This window comes from Lampris incognitus, chromosome 1 (assembly GCF_029633865.1).
Source record: "Lampris incognitus isolate fLamInc1 chromosome 1, fLamInc1.hap2, whole genome shotgun sequence".
Lineage (NCBI taxonomy): Eukaryota > Metazoa > Chordata > Actinopteri > Lampriformes > Lampridae > Lampris > Lampris incognitus.
Window position 1 is genome coordinate 29,677,483 of NC_079211.1, and position 18,646 is coordinate 29,696,128.

General features: G+C 45.4%; 1 protein-coding gene across 2 annotated transcripts in view; it reads right to left on the minus strand.

Moving 5' to 3' along the window:
- Positions 1-18,646, minus strand: part of dlg3 (discs, large homolog 3 (Drosophila)) — a 108,054-nt gene that overhangs the window by 79,326 nt on the left and 10,082 nt on the right. For both annotated transcript variants that reach the window (XM_056294205.1, XM_056294233.1), the window contains exons 3-4: positions 17,856-17,941; positions 9,919-10,026 (exon numbers count right to left, since the gene is read on the minus strand). In XM_056294205.1, coding sequence (XP_056150180.1) covers positions 9,919-10,026; positions 17,856-17,941 — 194 coding nt within the window. The remainder of the gene's footprint in view (positions 1-9,918; positions 10,027-17,855; positions 17,942-18,646) is intronic.

The window sequence follows — 18,646 nt, forward strand, 5'->3', positions numbered from 1 at the left end:
GCATTCCGGCCACCATCCTCCTTGCCCGCCAGAGTTGTTGCCATTCACTTTCGGTCCCCCCTTGGACTGGCTCTTAAGGTTGGGGCCTCCAGGGCCCCCGCTAGACATTATTTTGCCCTTACTTCTCCCCAAAGTGCCCCCTCCTCCTCCCATGCTTCCACCTCCGCTTGAGGCTGGGGGCGGTAAGGTCTGGCCTCCCCCATACCCGGATGGGTATCCATAGGGCTCAGCCTGCCAGTCTCCTCCATATGATGGTGCATCCATCCTGCGCAGGGCAGCCATACGAGTCACCTCATAACATTCTGGGCATTTGCAGCAGTGGTGGTGTTTGTGCATGCTGGCTGTGCTGGCCGGGTTGACGCTGAGCTGAGCGGCACGGCACGGCACTCTGTCTCTGCTGCCTCCTCAGTTCTCACACAGCACGCTGCAATCGGCTCACTGGGCACTTATGCCGATGCAAATAACACTAATCACAGCAATTTCAGTAGATTTTTCCCTTTTGTCAAATCCTGTTACTTTCCTCCTTATTCCCCTTGGATACAAAAAGAGAAAAGAACGAGAGGGGCAGGAAGCAGCAACAGGAAAACAAAAATCAAAAAATGGGCACGTAGCCTCCGTCCTCTTGACGTAGAAGATCAAAGAAAATATTCAAAATATCGTATATGACCACGCGATCAGAGACCAGCCCCGATGGTAGAATTTTCCTCTTGCGTCTCGTTTCACAGTGATATTTATAGAAATTCATAGATATATATTCATTTGTTTATATATCATATATATTTACACAAACAAATACATATAAAAATATTAATATAAACAGACAAGCACAACTACCGATATGTACAGAGATAAATGTATATATTTATATATATAGATATAAATATCTTTATGTGTGTGTACAAATATATATATATATATGTAAACAAGATGAATATATAAATGATTTCCTTAAATTAAATTCTTCCTCGTTCGCTCTCAGTATCTTCCTCTTCTGTTGAATTATCTTCCTTATGTTTTTCCTCCCGTGTTGAGAAGTGTTGTTTTTTTCTTTCTTTCTCTCTCTTTTCTCAGCCTGCAGAGAGGAGCTGAGCATTAGATTGCCTCTCAGCCTGCTTGCCCTAGATGTGGATTATTCAGAGGGATGTGAGCAAGCGAAAGGGAAATGGAGAGAGTGAGAGAGAGAGAGAGAGAGAGAGAGAGAGAGAGACAGAGAGACAGAGACAGAGAGTGTGTGAGAGAGAGCAAGAGAGGCAGGGAGGGGGAGAGAGGGATAGGATATGTACCAGCATCCCTCCAGCACCTCAGCCCTGACAGCCACAGCCAATCAACTGGCAGCACCGCCATCAGCAGCAGCAGCAGCACCAACAGGACTGAGCGCTTCGCCGACTGCTCTTAAAGGGACCACGTTGCCTAGCTCTCCCTGCTCCCCGCCTTGGGTGAAAAGATACTATTTCACAGATCAAGAGACAGTAAAATGGCTGTATTTTGGCCATCCTCTCAATATGTGAAAAAGGAACACGGGACCACATTCTCGCATTCTCACTTTGTTTATCCAACACCTTCAACCCCTGGATCCACTCACGCTTGGTCTGCTCCATGTTTTCCATCAGCCCACTGCAGCCAAAATCCAACCTACAGTGCACACCCCCTGTCCCTCAGACTAGACTCTGGTCATCTGCACGGTCATCTCTGGTACAACAGTAGCCTAATGGTTTTCTTGTGCTATTGATTTACAGCCTTGGGCCCCATGTCACAGCACCTATCTGGGAATAATCTAACAATGGAGCAGGTGCACCATATTACATTTCAACTCCCGGTGCATTTGAAACAGCATGAAAAACAGGGTGTACACTTTTTCTCCAGGCACATCACTTGCCTTGCCCTTTGACAGAGGATGCCTTTGAATCATGCTGCATTACTTAACATCATTCTCTCCCCCACGTCCATGCTAAGTATCATTTCTGACCAAACAGGGATGCTGTTGACTTGTTTCATCGTAAGGTGCTGCCGCTCCATCTACAGTACGGGACATTGTCAGAGGAAGCACTGTAAGGGAATACTGCACTCCTAAAACCCCATTCAAGAACCATTGGGGAAATATTCTATGTTCACAATGATGACATCAACACGTGTACGCAACCAACAAGATTACATGCTTGAGCTTTTATGTGGGTGGAGGAAGAGATTGAGAGTGAGAACATGTGAGAGAGCAAGAGAGGGAGCATGAGCAACTATAGGTTGGGCTTTCATGTTTCAATGGCGGCTATATTTTTGATAATGCAAGAAGACTGCTTATGAATTATTGTGCTTGCCTTTAAGGTTTGAGTTTTGATCATAGCAAGACATGAAATACATGTAAGGTGGATGTTTTTCTTTAGGATTCAAGGGGAGAGTTACAGCATCACCATTAAAGCTCTGCATGTATGCATTATTAATGAAATGTGACGGGGACGGGAACTGTGTGTGTGTGTGTGTGTGAATGTGGGGAAGAGACAATATGTGTATGAATATATGTATGTATTCTACATGTTAGAAAAATAAGCAGGATTGATGAACACACCTGAGATGGAGCCTGTCTAACTAATAATGCATTACATTTTTTTGTCCATCTGAGTGAGCTGCTATGGTGAGGGGCACACTACACTATGTTGCAACCCAACCAAGTGGCATGCACAGCAGACTCAACCATACCCAGTTACATACAATGGTTACTAACTTCACTGTCGTGACACTCTTTTAGTCTAACCTATGCGAATTTGGCAAGCGGAGAAGGAAGATGAGAAACTTTGGCACTTTAAACAGAGACTGTGGACCACTGAAAAGCCTCCACTTCTATTGCAGGACGCAGTCACAAACCCTGCCAAAGCCAATCGGCGCTGTAAGGTGGTACTTCAAGGTGGTGGCTTGAAAGGACAATGCAAGCATATCTATCGCAGCACACATGACCGAGCACATGTTGCAACCAGCCTCCCTCGCCTTGCTCTGTCTTTTGTGTAAACTGTACACATCACATTTGCCATCCAGTGGTATGTAGTCAGGGCATTTATAACAATCAATCAATCAATCTATCTATCTATCTATCTATCTATCTATCTATCTATCTATCTATCTATCTATCTATCTATCTATCTATCTATCTATCTATCTATCTATCTATCTATCTATCTATCTATCTATCTATCTATCTATGCAGTGTCCTGCATAATAGACAAAACAACAGGAAAAAGAACCTTACTATAAAATGAAAGTATAAGAGAGAGGGATGGAGAAAAAAAGACTGCCTGCATAGAATCAAGATAGATGTGTTTATCTAGATGTGTGGGCATACACATACACATACACACACGTGCTTGTAAGATACTATGTAAGTGTATGTAGGCGTCTGTAGTACCTTTGGGGGAAAGAATCCTCTTCCTTTAAATATTACATAATATGAATTGTAAAAAAAAAAATGTTGGTAAGTCTCCTTAGAGTAAATTAATTGTTGTTCCTCTCTGCGTCACAAAAGATGGATATAAAAAGCAGAAACATGATGGAAGGAGGTTAAGATGTGCTAATGAAACCTTTGAACTATTGCAAAGGAAATAAAGAGCATAGATTAATGTTGTGCAATTTGACTGACTTGTACTCTAATTATGCAGTATGGCAAAAGCCTACCTTATTTGTGCTTACAATACATCAAAATGTCAACCAGCTGTTCCTTAACATATCTGAAGACACCTGCCATCGAATAACACATTGTTGTTGTTGCGGTTGTGAAAAGTGACAAGTCATCAAAATTGTATTCCTCCCTCTTTTCCAGTTAAAGACATATAGGAGGTAATAAAAGAACATTAGTGAAACTGATTTTTTCCTCTGCACTCCAATAATGGATGCTCCACCAACTTGCAGACAGGTTTAAATACAGACAGTTGCGAAATCGTCCTCACTAGCCACAAATTGAACGAGGATTGTCAAGAATAAAATAGCCCTACAATGTTGGTAACAGACCAGTAATTTCCTGAATTACAACATGAATTAAAACAGAAGCGAGTGACACGCCTGCAATCCAGATAATGCACACTTTTACAGATGACCTGCTCCTTTGTCCTAGCCTCGTTAGTGTCTGCCACTAAATAAGACAAAGACATCCTGCAAAAAATTATAATTGAGTATAATTTGGAGAAATCCGTCCAAAATTCTAAGAACAGTTGAGGAGATGCTGAAAAACAGGCTTTCTCAAAATTAGATGCTCTGTCATGACCTGCTCCAGATCCTAGATGTCTCTTCCTGTCAAGTTTCCCTCCTGTGTGATTACCAGTCATTACATTACATTACAGTCATTTAGCCGACGCTTTTATCCAAAGCAACTTACAAGAAGTGCATTTAAAGTAGGAAATCAGGAGAACTACTAGTCATCAGAGGTCATAAGTGCAGAAGAAAGATTTTTTTTTAAATGAGTGACTACAATAAGTGCTATGAGCAAGTAACAGGGTAGTAGTTCTTGAAGTGGTGAGTTTTCAACCTGCGCCGAAAGATGGGCAGCGACTCCGCTGCCCTGACATCAGTGGGGAGTTCATTCCACCACTGTGGGGCCAGGACAAATAAGAGCTGTGACCAGGTCGATTGGCAGCAGGGGCCTCTGAGCGACGGGGCAACCAGGCGTCCCAAGGCAGCAGAGCGAAGTGGTCGGGTGGGGGTGTAGGGCTTGACCATGGCCTGGAGATAGGAAGAAGCTGTTCCTTTCACTGCCCTGTAGGCTAGCACCGGAGTCTTAAACTGGATGCGAGCAGCTACTGGGAGCCAGTGTAGGGACATGAGAAGGGGAGTTGTGTGGGAGAACTTAGGGCGGTTGAACACCAGACAAGCTGCAGCTTTCTGAACAAGCTCCAGAGGTGTGATGGCAGACACCGGGGCGCCAGCAAAGAGGGAGTTGCCGTAGTCCAGCCGGGAGATGACCAGAGCCTGGATGAGCACCTCTGCCATCTCGTCGGTGAGGAATGGGCGAATCCTCCTGATGTCATACATGAGAAATCTGCAGGAGCGAGCAACTGATCCTATGTTTGCAGCACATGACAGTTGGTCATCAAGGATCACACCCAGATTCCTCGCAGTCCGAGTTGGCGTCACCACGGTGTTGTCAATGGTGATGGCCAGGTCTCGGTGCGGGCAACCTTTCCCCGGGAGGAACATCAGCTCTGTCTTGTCCAGATTGGGCTTCAGGTGGTGTGTCGCCATCCAATCCGAGATATCAGTCAAGCATGCAGCAATGTGTGTCTCTACTTGTGTGTCAGAGGGAGGAAAGGACAAGATCAGCTGGGTGTCATCGGCATAACAAGGGTAACAGTCCCGCCCTAATGTGTTCCACTTGTGCTTCATTGTCTCTCCCATGTGTGTATTTAAGCGATGTGTTCGCTCCCTCAGGCTGCCAGTTGGTCTTTACCTTCATGTGAGTGTTCAAGCATTATTTTCTTGTTTTCCCAGTGAATGTTTTGACCATTGCCTGTTTTTTGTGACTGCATTTTGCCTGCCATTTTTGGTACCTCTGCCTGATCTGATTGAATTCCATGTACCGACTCTTTTGCCTGATTGAACCTTTTTGGAACTTTTACTACCTGTGTCAGTCTGCTTTGAGGGTCTCTTTTGGCATTGTGAGCCTGATATGCTCTGCTGTCAATGAGAGCGTGATAATTTATTGCACTGAAAACATATGCTGAAATCATTGAAATCATACGCTGTGATTAACTGTTTTGTTGTTGTCCATTCAATGGAGAAGAAATACACATCTGGTTACCACATCATTGCCCCTCACCTTATAACAATATCATGAAACTAGTAAAACCAGCTGACTTACAAACTACATTACCACAAAATAAATAATTTTCCTTACATAATAGTGGGCGATTATTTATTTTGTTTAACTTATTTGTTACTGAATTTAAAAGGTTCATTTTGATTACATTTTTGGAAATCCTATAAGGTAAAACCAGCCTTGGTTGGTGTTTGCTTATTGTGGCATAATAAGGTTCTGTAAATAATCCACGTATCCATCCCAAAAAGTACTGCATGGATATCATGGAAAAATATTTTTCATTTTTCATCATTATACAAAATTATTATGCTTTATAGCCTAAGGCAATACAAGTTACATGAATAAATACTTGGAATACAATGAGAAATTTGCAATACACCCCACAATGCATACATATGTGTGTCTGAGTACACATATGTGTTTGTGTGCATATGTGTGATTATGTGTGTGTTTGAGTGTGTGTGAATGCATGGATGCATTGCTGTCCATTTGCCCCCTTTCAGTAAACGCTGTCACCAATTAAACTGCTCGGCTCGGAAAGATAGAGATCAACAGCACGAGGTAATCTATCTTGCGAAATGAAATAGGTAACCTTTGACCCTATGTTGACAAATGAAAACCGAGCAATCTGTGATTTATGACACAAACGAGAAAATTATCCCATGGCTGTTGAGGAGGGCTACATTGCTGCATCCCACCTTGCAGTCCCTCCACAACCATCAGCCCAGTGTCAGCTTGAACAGCCCACTGTTACGTAAACCCACCTGGACCACTGCTTCCAAACACACACACATACACACACGTACACACAACACCATAAACATCACAACCCTAACCCCCTACATGGACACCATGTGTAGAGCTTTTCAGTCATTTCAATACATTTCGCTGAGAAGCCTGTGTGACTACTTCTTGGTCACCTGACAGGATCCATGCCCATATAAGGAGGGTCGGTAGTGAGGCGTTCTTAAAGGGACAGCTCTGCAACGATGCAGACTGAGCTGCTGTACTGTAGCTTTAATTAACTGTGGGAGTTGGATTTGAGAGGGCAAGACTCAAAAGCCACTTTCAAGCATCACTGCATTTTAGCAGCACCTCTGTCCACTTAATTCTGCCACAAACAGGAAATAAATTGGCAGATACATCATAAAGTGACAGATAAATGTTACTACTTGCACACAGCTGGTTATATTGACAAATTTGGATGCCATTTATAGAGATAACAGTAACTCTGAAATATGTTTTACCCCTTACCAAATCATTGCATTATGTGTGTTTGTCTGTGTGTGAGAGAGAGAAAGAGAGAGAGCGAGAGAGAGAAAGAGAAAGAGAGAAAGAGAGAAAATGATTTTGTGAGAATGAGAGTGAGAGAGAGTAAACAAGAGTAAGAGACTTTAAATTTGCAGTGAAAGAGGAAGTAATGTGCTAAGGAGCCACCACTTTGCACTCCCAGAAATGCAGAGACCGAAAACAAGGGCTACACACCTAAGACTCCTATTAATAGGCCCCAGTGGCAGAGAACAGCTGGTACACCACACACCAAACCCAGTACATCTAATAGTATAATGAAGAGAGAGAGAGAGAGAGAGAGAGAGAGAGAGAGAGAGAGAGAGAGAGAGAGAGAGAGAGAGAGAGAGAGAGAGAGAGAGAGAGAGAGAGAGAGAGAGAGAGAGAGAGAGAGAGAGAGAGAGAGAGAGAGAGAGAGAGAGAGAGAGAGGCAAACATGATGGGGATGAGAGAAATGGATTGACTAGAGAAGGAGGGAGTAGGAATAACGCAATGTAAAAATATCTTAAAACCAAGGAGATAAATGAACTGTACCAGAGATAAATGGTGTAGGAACATTGTATGGTGTAGATGTTGCAGAGAGAAGGAGAAAGAGTGAAGTAGACTAAGAGGGAGACACAGATACAGAATCGGAATTAGACAGAGACGCAGATAGCTAGAGAGAGAAAAAGAGCTATAAAAGGGGAATAAGTAGGAGGTGAGGAAAAACGCAGTAACAGGGGGGTGAGGCAGGTGGAAAAGAATATGGGGAAAACACTCTGGATCCACGACAGATACCAAAAGCAGGGAGAGACAGAGATAGGCACACTGTGTGTGGGAAGAGATGCTATGACCAGAGGGGGCATTACTGAAGCATGCTGCTGAACAGAAGGGGAGTAGGAGAGACAGTAACATATAGAGAGACAGAGACAGAACGCGAGAGAGAGAGAGAGAGAGAGAGAGAGAGAGAGAGAGAGAGAGAGAGAGAGAGAGAGAGAGAGAGAGAGAGAGAGAGACAGGGCAATAATACAGAATGTTTGTGTCCATGTGTGCATGACAATAATCTCTGTGTAATTACCCGTTTACCTCTCGCTACAGAGGGCAGTGTATCTAAAATCACAGACCTTGCTGAGTGCACATCATCCGTGGTGCCACGAATTTGCTCGATGCATCAGTGTTTACAGTGTAAAAACTAAAAAAAAAAAACAAAAAAAAAAAACAACCTAACACTGGAAATAAAAGACAAGCAGAGAAGGAGGGATGAAAATGGAGGCAAGAGAGACAGAGAGAGTGCGAGAGAGAGAGAGTGAGCGAGAGCGAGAGCAAGAGAGAGAGAAAGAGAGAGAGAGGGGATGAGAGTCGAAGCAGTCTGTAGGGATGCAGGCGGGGGAGGAATGTGGTTTCCATGGCAACCCAAGGAAGGCTGAGCTCTGGGTGTCCGTTCCAGCTCTGCACTGCACCGGCCCTCGCCTCTCAGCTGCCTGGCTCTCCAGCCTCCCCCACTCTTTCACTATCTCTCACCCGCTCATTCTGCCCCCCCCACCTACCCAGCCCCTGAACCCCTCGCCCCCCCAACACACACACACACACACACACATCCCTCTGCCTCCTTCATGTAAGAGAGGAAGTCAGCCCTCACACACACACACACAGCCCAACATCATCTGCTAGCTCCTCTCTGAAAGCCATGGAGTCAGTCTGTACTGTCACCGTATTCTCATGCAGATATTACATTATCATATGAGTGCAACGATTCCATGCCGCTGTGCTTACAGGCAGCATCCCCCTCCCCTCTCACCCCATCTGAGCTCCTCTCCACACGCCCCCGCCCCTTGCACTAGTTCTGAGCTCAGCTGAAAAGCCAACGCCTGCGGGCATTGTGCTGTCATGTGCCGCTAGGCGTGTTGTAATGGGGAAGGCATGTGAACACAAGACCTTCCGCAATACTGAAGGCCATGGTCATGAAACACCGGGACCGTGTGCCTCTCTCCCAAAGAGCAGCAGGTTGGCCGCAATGCTCTAACCTGCTTTAAAGACGCATAACAGCATTGCATGGTTGAATGAGGCTAACGACAAGACAAAACAAAACAAAACATGAACTCTGATTATTTGTCTTATTGCTGGAATGGGAAAGACACATGACCATTGTCACAATGAACCTGACTGGGGCTGACTGAAAGACTAAGTACCATTAATAACCAGGAACCGAGTATCTAAATGCATGCAAACTGGATCCAAATTATCATACAAATTACCTGCAATACTCTTTACCTCTATGGACTCTACCGATGGTAAAATAGACATTTTCGGCTTAGATTTTGCACTTTTTTGATATTACCATTCATGCAGAGAGAGATTATTAGCAGTCCCAGTCAGGGTTAAATCATTAAGCCTCTGACTGAGTTATTTGGATTGCTGCGTGCAAGGCACAGTGACGTGTTTCGATGATCAAAACATTTCAAAGGTCATTGAACTTAATGAAAAATAACAAATGTGTCATGAAGCTAAAGGCACCTCTGTAAAGCCCCACTAAGCAAGTAAGTTTGTTTAGTCATTTTTATTAGAATCTGTAGTAGTCACTGGTGTGTTACACATCGTAGCAGATTTCCCTACACTCCATTCACAATGTACAACAACCATGCTGTCCAAATTTAATTTTCAGGGGAAAGTGACTGAGATTATTGCACTACTCAGTCAATTTCCCTGACCTGTACCAGGGGTTTGTACCTGCAACCATCTCTAACCTTTCTGCAGTCATCGCCTCTGACGCTTTGGAAAGCTAGTTTCTGAGGCTCCGTTTAGGAGATTTTGGTTTGGGGGTTTAAGAGATCGCAGGATGACAACTTGGCTAATGCACTGACCTTGGGTGTGTCGATGTGGGAGCGGCTCACCAGGCCAGACACTCGCTCCACTTTATGGGGGCTCTTTCTGCTGGTCACTCGAACCCGAGTCACACCTTCCTCCCGGTCCTGCGGGACAGAGCGAAGTCAGATGGACAGACAAGTTAGAATCTACATAAGCCTGACACGTGGGGACACTACTGGACATTAAACAAGTTACATATCAACAAGCCATCATGTATGTGTCCTGTATTCTGCACAACATGAACATGCAACAAAAGGTTTTACAGTCGATCAACATATATGCATAGCTATTATGTTTGCACTGTGGCAAAAGAAAAGCCAACATAAATGTGAGATGAGCAGTCTGACTACTATCACTGCTGGGCTCCAGGTCTCCACCTTATTCTCCATGAATATCCTCTTTGTTATAGAAACAGTAACCAGTTAATGGCAGAATGGAAGGAGCATGGCAAGAACAGAACTGGACACAACAGTTCACTCTTTCAGTCTAATCATCGTGCCAGTGAAACAACAATGCGGCAAAATTAAAAAAAAAATTAAAAGAAATCATGCAAAACAACATAACGGCAGAGGCATAACTCATCTTTCCCTCCCATTATTCAGAAAGAAATTAAGAGTTCGGAAGCTGCTGATTTTCAGTGACAAGAAACTGAAAATTACCATCAAAATCACGCACACACACACACACACACACACACACACACACACACACACACACACACACACACACAGAGGATATACCTACCTGAGAACCGCTGGGTTCATTGCTGTCGTTTATAGCACACAAACACTTAATGGACAGTAGAGGGCAGCGTTTACAGCAAGCCATGACAAATCTAAGTAAAGTTTGAAAAGAGGTTCTGAAGACGTTGCCTTCACCGTAATAGAGTCACTCTCACTCGGTTGATAACCACTCCATTAGGATGGGTCTTGATATTGGCTTGAGACAAAATGTGTTTTGTATTTATGTATACACAAACACATACACACACACCGACCATACCTGCTTTCTGGTATGGCAGCACCTAGTAAGAGAATTTGCCAGGCTAGTTTCCCTCACTCCATATTATAATACATACGATCCGATGATTGGATCAGTGTTGAGTGTGTACTGTTTTCATCACAGCTGCTGTTTTGGGGGTTTTGGACTTAGATGGAGTAGACAGCAGCATGTAGGAGAGGGTGTTTTTTTTCTTCCAGAGATGCTAAATGGGTTTTGCTGTGAAGGCTCCGTTCCCACATGGCAATGCTGACAGGCAGGTCAGCTGACACTGCCAGGGCCAGGGCTGTCCCCTCTGCCCTCTCAGCTGCCCACTCTGTCTAACAGTGGCAGCCAAGAGTATGCCCTGTGCACCAGTCAGTGCACACACACACACACACACACACACACACACACACACACACACACACACACACATATATATCTCAACATGGATACAGGAAAAAAGATTTTAATGCATAGCAGTACAGGCCTGTTTCGTGAGTCTCGCACTCATCAGCTGCTAAAGTTTTTTTCACAAAGAATCATACAGTTACGTTGCCCACCGTCACGCCCCTAATTTTGGCTGGACAGCGACCAATCAGATGGGAAAACATTCAAATTATAACAGCCAATGGGGTAGGTACTTATGATGCACAGCAACCAATGGAGGGGTAATGGGACTGGGGTTTGTTTTGAAAAGCATTTAGGGGCCAGCGTACTGTTGAAATGGCGTACATTAAAAATATAACAAGGTAACTTATGTGAATTATATATTGGGGTGATGTTGGGGCACAGTTGGGAGGACAGGTAGTTAAAAAAACCATATCTAAAAAATCCATATTTAAAATAGCATATTAAAAAAGCACATTTTAAAAAACCAAATAAATGTCATATATGTATCATCTAATGGGGGGGGGGGTAATAAAGACGTTTTACTTATAGTTATAAAGAAGATATTATTTTTGTTGTCTACAACTGGTGGCCAGTTCGTTTCTATTATTCAAGGTGGACATATCAGGTCTGCAAATAGAGAGAGGGGATGATATATATATATATATATATATATATATATATATATATATATATATATATCCATTATTCATCATCAATAGTCAGTATCACCAAGGCCTATGGTCTCTAGTCACTTCTATCATCCCCGGCAATCTTTGCTATTTTTATTTTCTGTTCTTGCATAATCTGCATAATTTCCCTACGGGGATCAATAAAGTATATCAAAATCAAAAAAAAAATTGTTTTGTCTGCTCCACTATATGTAAAGGGTCCTTGTGTCCCTTCAAAGACGCTATATAAATTTAAGTTGTTGATGAGTATTAGCAGTAGTAATATTACTACTACTACTAATCATAATAATGTGGGAGTGCAGGAATGAGGAGACGGTGAGATCGAGTCGAGTTAATTCCATTTACTCGCCACACAAAAAACACTGATACAGCACAATCTCTCGTGGCAACAAGCTAACAGCTAGGCAGTAGAAAACATGGCTCCACCTCCTGGGAAATTCGTCTTCCTTAAAGGAGCAGCAGCCCCTGGTGAATCTATCCTTATTTGTGTATCACCACACAGGTCCCCCCAGAATTCACCATCACGAAAAAATGCAAAACAGTAATGTAACACAACAGTACTCAATGAAACACAAACAGCCAACAGTTGAACAGTCCCCAGTGAAACAGTCAACATCTCAGGGGGCAGACCAGGCGGCCAAAATGGCTGCGCTGAATGGGTATGGGGGAAGGGGCAGGGGCAAGGGACAGAGCCAGAGCCCGGGCAGGGACCGAGGCTGGGCCGGGGCCCCAAGAAGGGGGGCGTCCACGCTGCGGGGGTAGGACCAGTTCGACCGGCTCACCCAGGTCCAAATGGGCAGGCTAGAGACGGCCCACCGAGACCTGCTCCGGCTTGCCACCAATGTCCACCACAAAGTTCTTAGACCCCGCTTCCAGGACGCGAAAGGGCCTGTCGTAGGGGGGCTGCAGGGGGGTATTGTGGCTGTCATGGTAGATCTTGAAGACGTACCTGGCCGACAGCAGATTCTTTGGGATGTAGGACTGAGGGAGGCAGTGGTGAGATGTAGGGATCGGAGTGAAAGCGTTGGCACCGTCCCAGGCCACAGCCCGATGCGAAGCTGCAGACCAGGGGGCCACGGCATCCGGGAGAAACTCCCCCGGGACACAGCAGCTGGCCGTAAACCAGCTCAGCAGACAAGGACTGGCGGTCTTCCTTGGGGGCGGAGCGAAGGCTGAGCATGACCCACAGGAGGCGGTCGACCGAGTTGCTGTCCGTGAGACTGGCACGAAGAGCAGCCTTCATAGACCGATGAAACCGCTCACAAAGTCCGTTGCCCTGCAGGTTGTACGCCGTGGTGCGGTGGAGCTTCACCCCCAGCCTCTCTGCGACTGCTGTCCAGAGCTCGGATGTGAACTGCGGGCCCCTGTCAGAGGTGATGCCAGCCAACATGCCACCCAGGACCCGATGAACGCCCGGGCCACCTCAGTAGACGTGGTCGATGACAGGGGAACAGCTTCCGGCCACCTGGTGGTCCTGTCCACCATGGTGAGAAGGTGAGTGAACCCATGGGAGGGGGGCAGGGGGCCCACGTGGTCCACATTCACACGGTCGAAACGCCTCTCGGGTACCAGGAATGGCGCCAAGGGGGCTTTGATATGACGGTGTACCTTGGAACGCTGGCACGCCACGCAGGAGTCAGCCCAGGTCTTGACGTCCTTCATGAGGCCGGGCCAGACGAACTTGGCCCCCACCAGCTTAGTGGACGCCTTCACACCCGGGTGGGAAAGGCTATGGATAACGTCAAAAACATGGCGCCGCCAGCCGGTGGGCATCATGGGGTGGGGCTGGCCTGTGGAAACGTCGCAGAGGAGCGTGGCGTTGGTGCTGTCAAACACCACATCCTCCAACCGCAGCCCCGTAGCGGCCGTCCGATAGGCCTGGATGTCCACGTCAGCGGCTTGATCTGCAGCCATGGCAGCATAATCGAGTCCCAAGTGAACGGACCCTGCCACCGCCTGGGAGAGGCAGTCGGCGACCAATTTGTCCTTGCCAGCCATGTGCCGGATGTCCGTGGTAAACTCCGAGATGGCAGAGAGCTGACGCTGTTGGCGCCTGGACCACGGCTAGGAGGTCTTGGCCATGGCAAATGTCAGCGACTTGTGGTCAAAGAAGGCGGTGAAACGGCGGCCTTCCAACAGGTACCTGAAGTGTTGGGTGGCGAGGAAGAGACCCAAGAGCTCCCGGTCAAAAGTGCTGTACTTTGTTCACATACTTCATAGTCGCTGGGAAATTTTATATAATTGGCAAAACTGTGGATAAAAGTGACTCATTTAAAAGAAAATAAATCCATATCATATCAGCCATCACTTCTTTAGCCACTATGTTACATCATGCTTGTCACAGCTAAGGGGAGTCGTGATCAAAACGCTGAGAAATTGCTCGCAGAAGATTTCCCCAATCTATGGACAACAGCCTCCGTCCACGTCCTTTCTTGCAGACTCATATAATTCCCCTCCCATCCTCCGCTCAGGTGACAACATGACTGGAATACGGATGAGCCCCTCTTTGGGTGTCCATTAAAGACTCCCCCTTCCCCTCCCTCTGCCCCCCCCCCAAACACACACGCACACATTTTTCTCTTTCTCACCCACAAACTTCCTGTTTTGCCGCTCAAATTTCCCACCGCGGCAACATCTAATCCAGCCACCTCTTAAACCAGGCCTGTGCCCCACAAATTAGCAGCTAGACATGGTGGGTCACAGCGAGTCGGAGGGAGGGATTGAGGATTTAAGAAAAAAAGAAAAAAGGGGGAGAGGGTTGGAGCTGGAGAGACGGGTTTGGTGTCTGCCCTTTCACACTGGCAAAAAAAAAACCCCACTAACACCTGCTTAACATCCGCTTTTGGTCCGGGTCCAATGACTCTGCAGTAGACACGGATATTTACCGGCTCCACCTCCGATCGGCATTGATGTAAACGCGACAGGGTCGCGGGTGAGCGCGCTAATTTGCACGATGACGTGCCCCATTGTCCGCTCGTCAACTGAGGAAAAACATTTATTGTTTGTGGGTATTGTTTGTGGGTATGTCTTCATTCAAGCAGCGCTCGAACATCGTTCAGTCTGCGTTGAGTTTGTATGGTTTGAAAAAGAGACTGAAGTACAAGTTATAAAAAGGACGTTAACCACCATATCTCCGGCCTCCATGCTGCTTTCTACTGTTTACTTCCCTGTTTTCCGACATGACGTCAAAGACGCTACAGAAGAAAAAAAAAGAAAAGAAAAGCAAACTCGTCTGTCGGGCTGGCAGTCAGACCCTGGTCTGCCGGCAATATGAAAGGAGTCAGCTGCCTACCTCTGTGACAGATGGAGGGGAGGGGGGGTGTCAATGATTGTCTCAGCCAGCGTGTTAGTGGTGACACGTTGAGACTAGTTAATGTAAGAAAAAAAAAGAAGAAAAAACTACTAGTTTGTGTAGCCATTGTATAATCCAAAACTAGCTTGTCAATATTATAAAATGGGCTGTTTGTCACTGATCATTCACACAATTTTACAAATATTGGCGGATCGTGTTCCCAGTCTCGTCATACTTTCAACCTCATGTGTTAAGGGCCAGTCATCGTATGAGCCAGGCCTATGTTAAAGCACTTTTCTGTTTATTCCCACTCTTACATCTATTGTAACATCTGTGTAACAGCTCTCATTAATTGTAGAAAAACTGTTTATGTCATGGTTTGATGCAAATAGCTTGGTTTAATTGACACCTTAAAGATAACTCAATCACCTTGTTCACATAGTTATTGTGGTAAGGAGGACATCCCTGGGCAGCGTTCTCTGTCTTGTGCGTTTGTTTACTTTGTCTGCAATAGTTAAAAAAAAAAAGGTAAAGTGCATCAGTTGAAATAGCCTACAGGTAGATAGGGGCCATGCAGTTTCTTACAAAATGTGGTGTCTTAAATGGCTACTGGGCTATGGTATATCCACAACCCACACTTATTATATGGTACAAGTTTAAAGAACAAATGAATAACTAAGCCATAATTCTCAACAGCTGATGAGGGATATTAAAACGATATATAGATAGGATATAAAATATAAGAAAGGGAATAACCAGAAAAGTGTCTAAGTTTGTGTCTTCAATTGATGGCTGAGGGAGCTGGTGCTGGATCGGCTGGGGAGAACTTGGTCTGCTCAGTCCTGTGGGCCCAGGGACCGCGGCCCTGGCTGGAACTGCACCCGAAGAGGTAACATCGAGGGCAGTCTGACAGGACATGGAAGCGGGGCAGGCTAAGCTAACTGCTAGCCCATGCAGACGGGCAGTTCCGATAACACCGAGGGCAGTCTGGCAGCAGCCTTGCCTAGCGTTGACTGTGTTTTTAGTGTCATCATGTGGAGTGAGGGGAAGTGTGTTAAAGGTGTCTGGCTGGGGGAGCTAGCGTTGGATCGGCTGAGGGAGCCTGGTCTGGTGCGTCCAGTGGGCCCAGGGACCACGGCCCTGCCAGAGCTGCGCCTGAGGGGGAAATACTGAGGGCAGGCTAAGCTAACTGCTAGCCCATGCAGACCGGCAGTTCCGACGGTCATCCTGGCTAGCGTTCATTCTTTCAGACAGTAATTTTTTTGTTTAGTTTGGATATGTGTTGGATATATGAGTTCTCCTAGTTCTTGGATATGTGTTTTTGTCTTTGTGTTGCACTGCTTCGGGCTGGGCAAAACGATATTTCATTTCATTTCATTTACACAAGTACATGAAATAAAATGACAGTGTTCCTGATTCCTGAAAAGTGCTTTAACATAGACATGGTTCCTACTGTCCATGCCCATCTGAAGTCATGATACATAACAGAGTTCAGACTAAGCATCTGAATAAAAAAAAAACAAAACATCACCATTATGTGATTGTCTGGTAGTGGTGGTGGGGTGTCAAAGCAGGAAAGGATAAAACACTTTTGGTCAAAATGAAGATGTCAGGTAATGTCGGATTTATCTGACGGGTCGAAGGCAAGGCATTTATTGACTATGTGATATCACCATTACATTAAAAACTCCTTACTAAAGAGGAGCCTGTACATGTTATGTTACACACACACACATGCAACAGGAGGTGTCGAAGTTACCGATGCCAGAGCTTTTCTTATCCCTGTGCTAAAGCTAGGCCAAAGTGCATTCACTTAATGGGCAAGAGTAATCAGCCAGGGATCCATTTCATTAACATTTTGGCTAGGCTGGAGAAAAATTATGAGGCAGTATCAAATCACGCAAGTGATATTAAGTCAGAGGTCCCCTCTTCTTCAAGGGCTATGAAGACATCAAATGACACAAATACTCCTTCCAAAAACCTCCATGTGTAACTGCACTGCGTGGTGCTTAACGTCACGTTACCAAACGCAGAGAGCCAGAACTAACATGCTCAGCCCCAGAAATGGATCTGAATAAGATTTATGATTCTATACAAAATGCAACAAGTGCCCCCCTAAAATCAGGAGTGGTTGTTTGTTTCCTTGAACTTCGCTATAAATACTCCAAAAGGCTTTGTGACTGCAAACAGTAATGACAGGTTTGGCCGACTTCATCAGAGCAGCCCCATTGGTCTACCAGTGTTCCTGTGACTCATGCAGATTTGTCTGTCTTCATCGTTTTTTTGTGGGGTTTTTTTCTCTTTCCCCGAGTGTACTACCCACAAACACTTGCTCTTCCTGTGTCACTCCTATACTCCCTTAAGTCTGAGTTAGAGCCAACAGTTGTCACAACACTTATAGTCAGGTGGGGGAGTGTGAGGGGTCGCAAGGCTTATTGAAGCTCATGTTTTGCCCATAGGTGACCTCTGGCACAGGAAGAAGGCCAAGCACAACATGCAGTGGTGTTTGTGACAGCAGATGCAACGTAAACTATTCATATATTTTCTTCCATTCTGTAACGTGAGCCACTCACATTACCTCCCACGCATCCTGCGTGACATCTTCTTTCTCAGCGCTCTGTGTCGTGTTCATTTGCAAGGTCATCTCGTAACACTCCTGAATATCTGCAAGGGAAAAAAAAGTGATGAACTTCATAAACTTGTATTCATTTGTATCGGTAACAGCTGTTTTTTTTTTTGTCTACACCTCATTAATTAATTTATTCAGTCAAAATTGTGGCGGCTCTTCCTCTTTCCTGCCTTGTGGGAAATAAAATGTTGTGCTTTGGTTGCTTAAAAAGCATCCTCCACCCGATCATCAACACACAGGGTGATGTCTGTTTTTTTATTGAGAGGTGCTCTGGGTGCAAATGTGGAGGTGGGACATCTGCTTGTAAAGAAGTTCTGTTTGCACTTTTCTGAGTGTGCGTCATCTCTCGCTACTGAACAATATGACTCGGGTACTGACTGATAAGAGTTCATCGCCAAGTCAGTGTGTACAAGGCACAAGCTAGGTAGGTATAAGCGACAACAATTCAAACCCTGCATGGCCTGAAAAACATCTGTTACAAAGAAAATACCGTTATTTTCAACCTTGAGTTTTTCTTCTCCATCATCATATGCCGGTTTTACCATATTCATTAGTCTTTTCTAGTCATGTAGCTTTGCCGTAACTTTTTTTGTCGTTTTTTTGTACCCCCCCCCTTTTTTTTCTCCCCAATTGCGCTTGGCCAGGGCTGCAGACTACCACATGCCTTCTCCGATACACGTGGAAGCTGCCAGCCACTTCTTTTCACCGAACAGTGAGGAGTTATGCCAGGGGGACGTAGC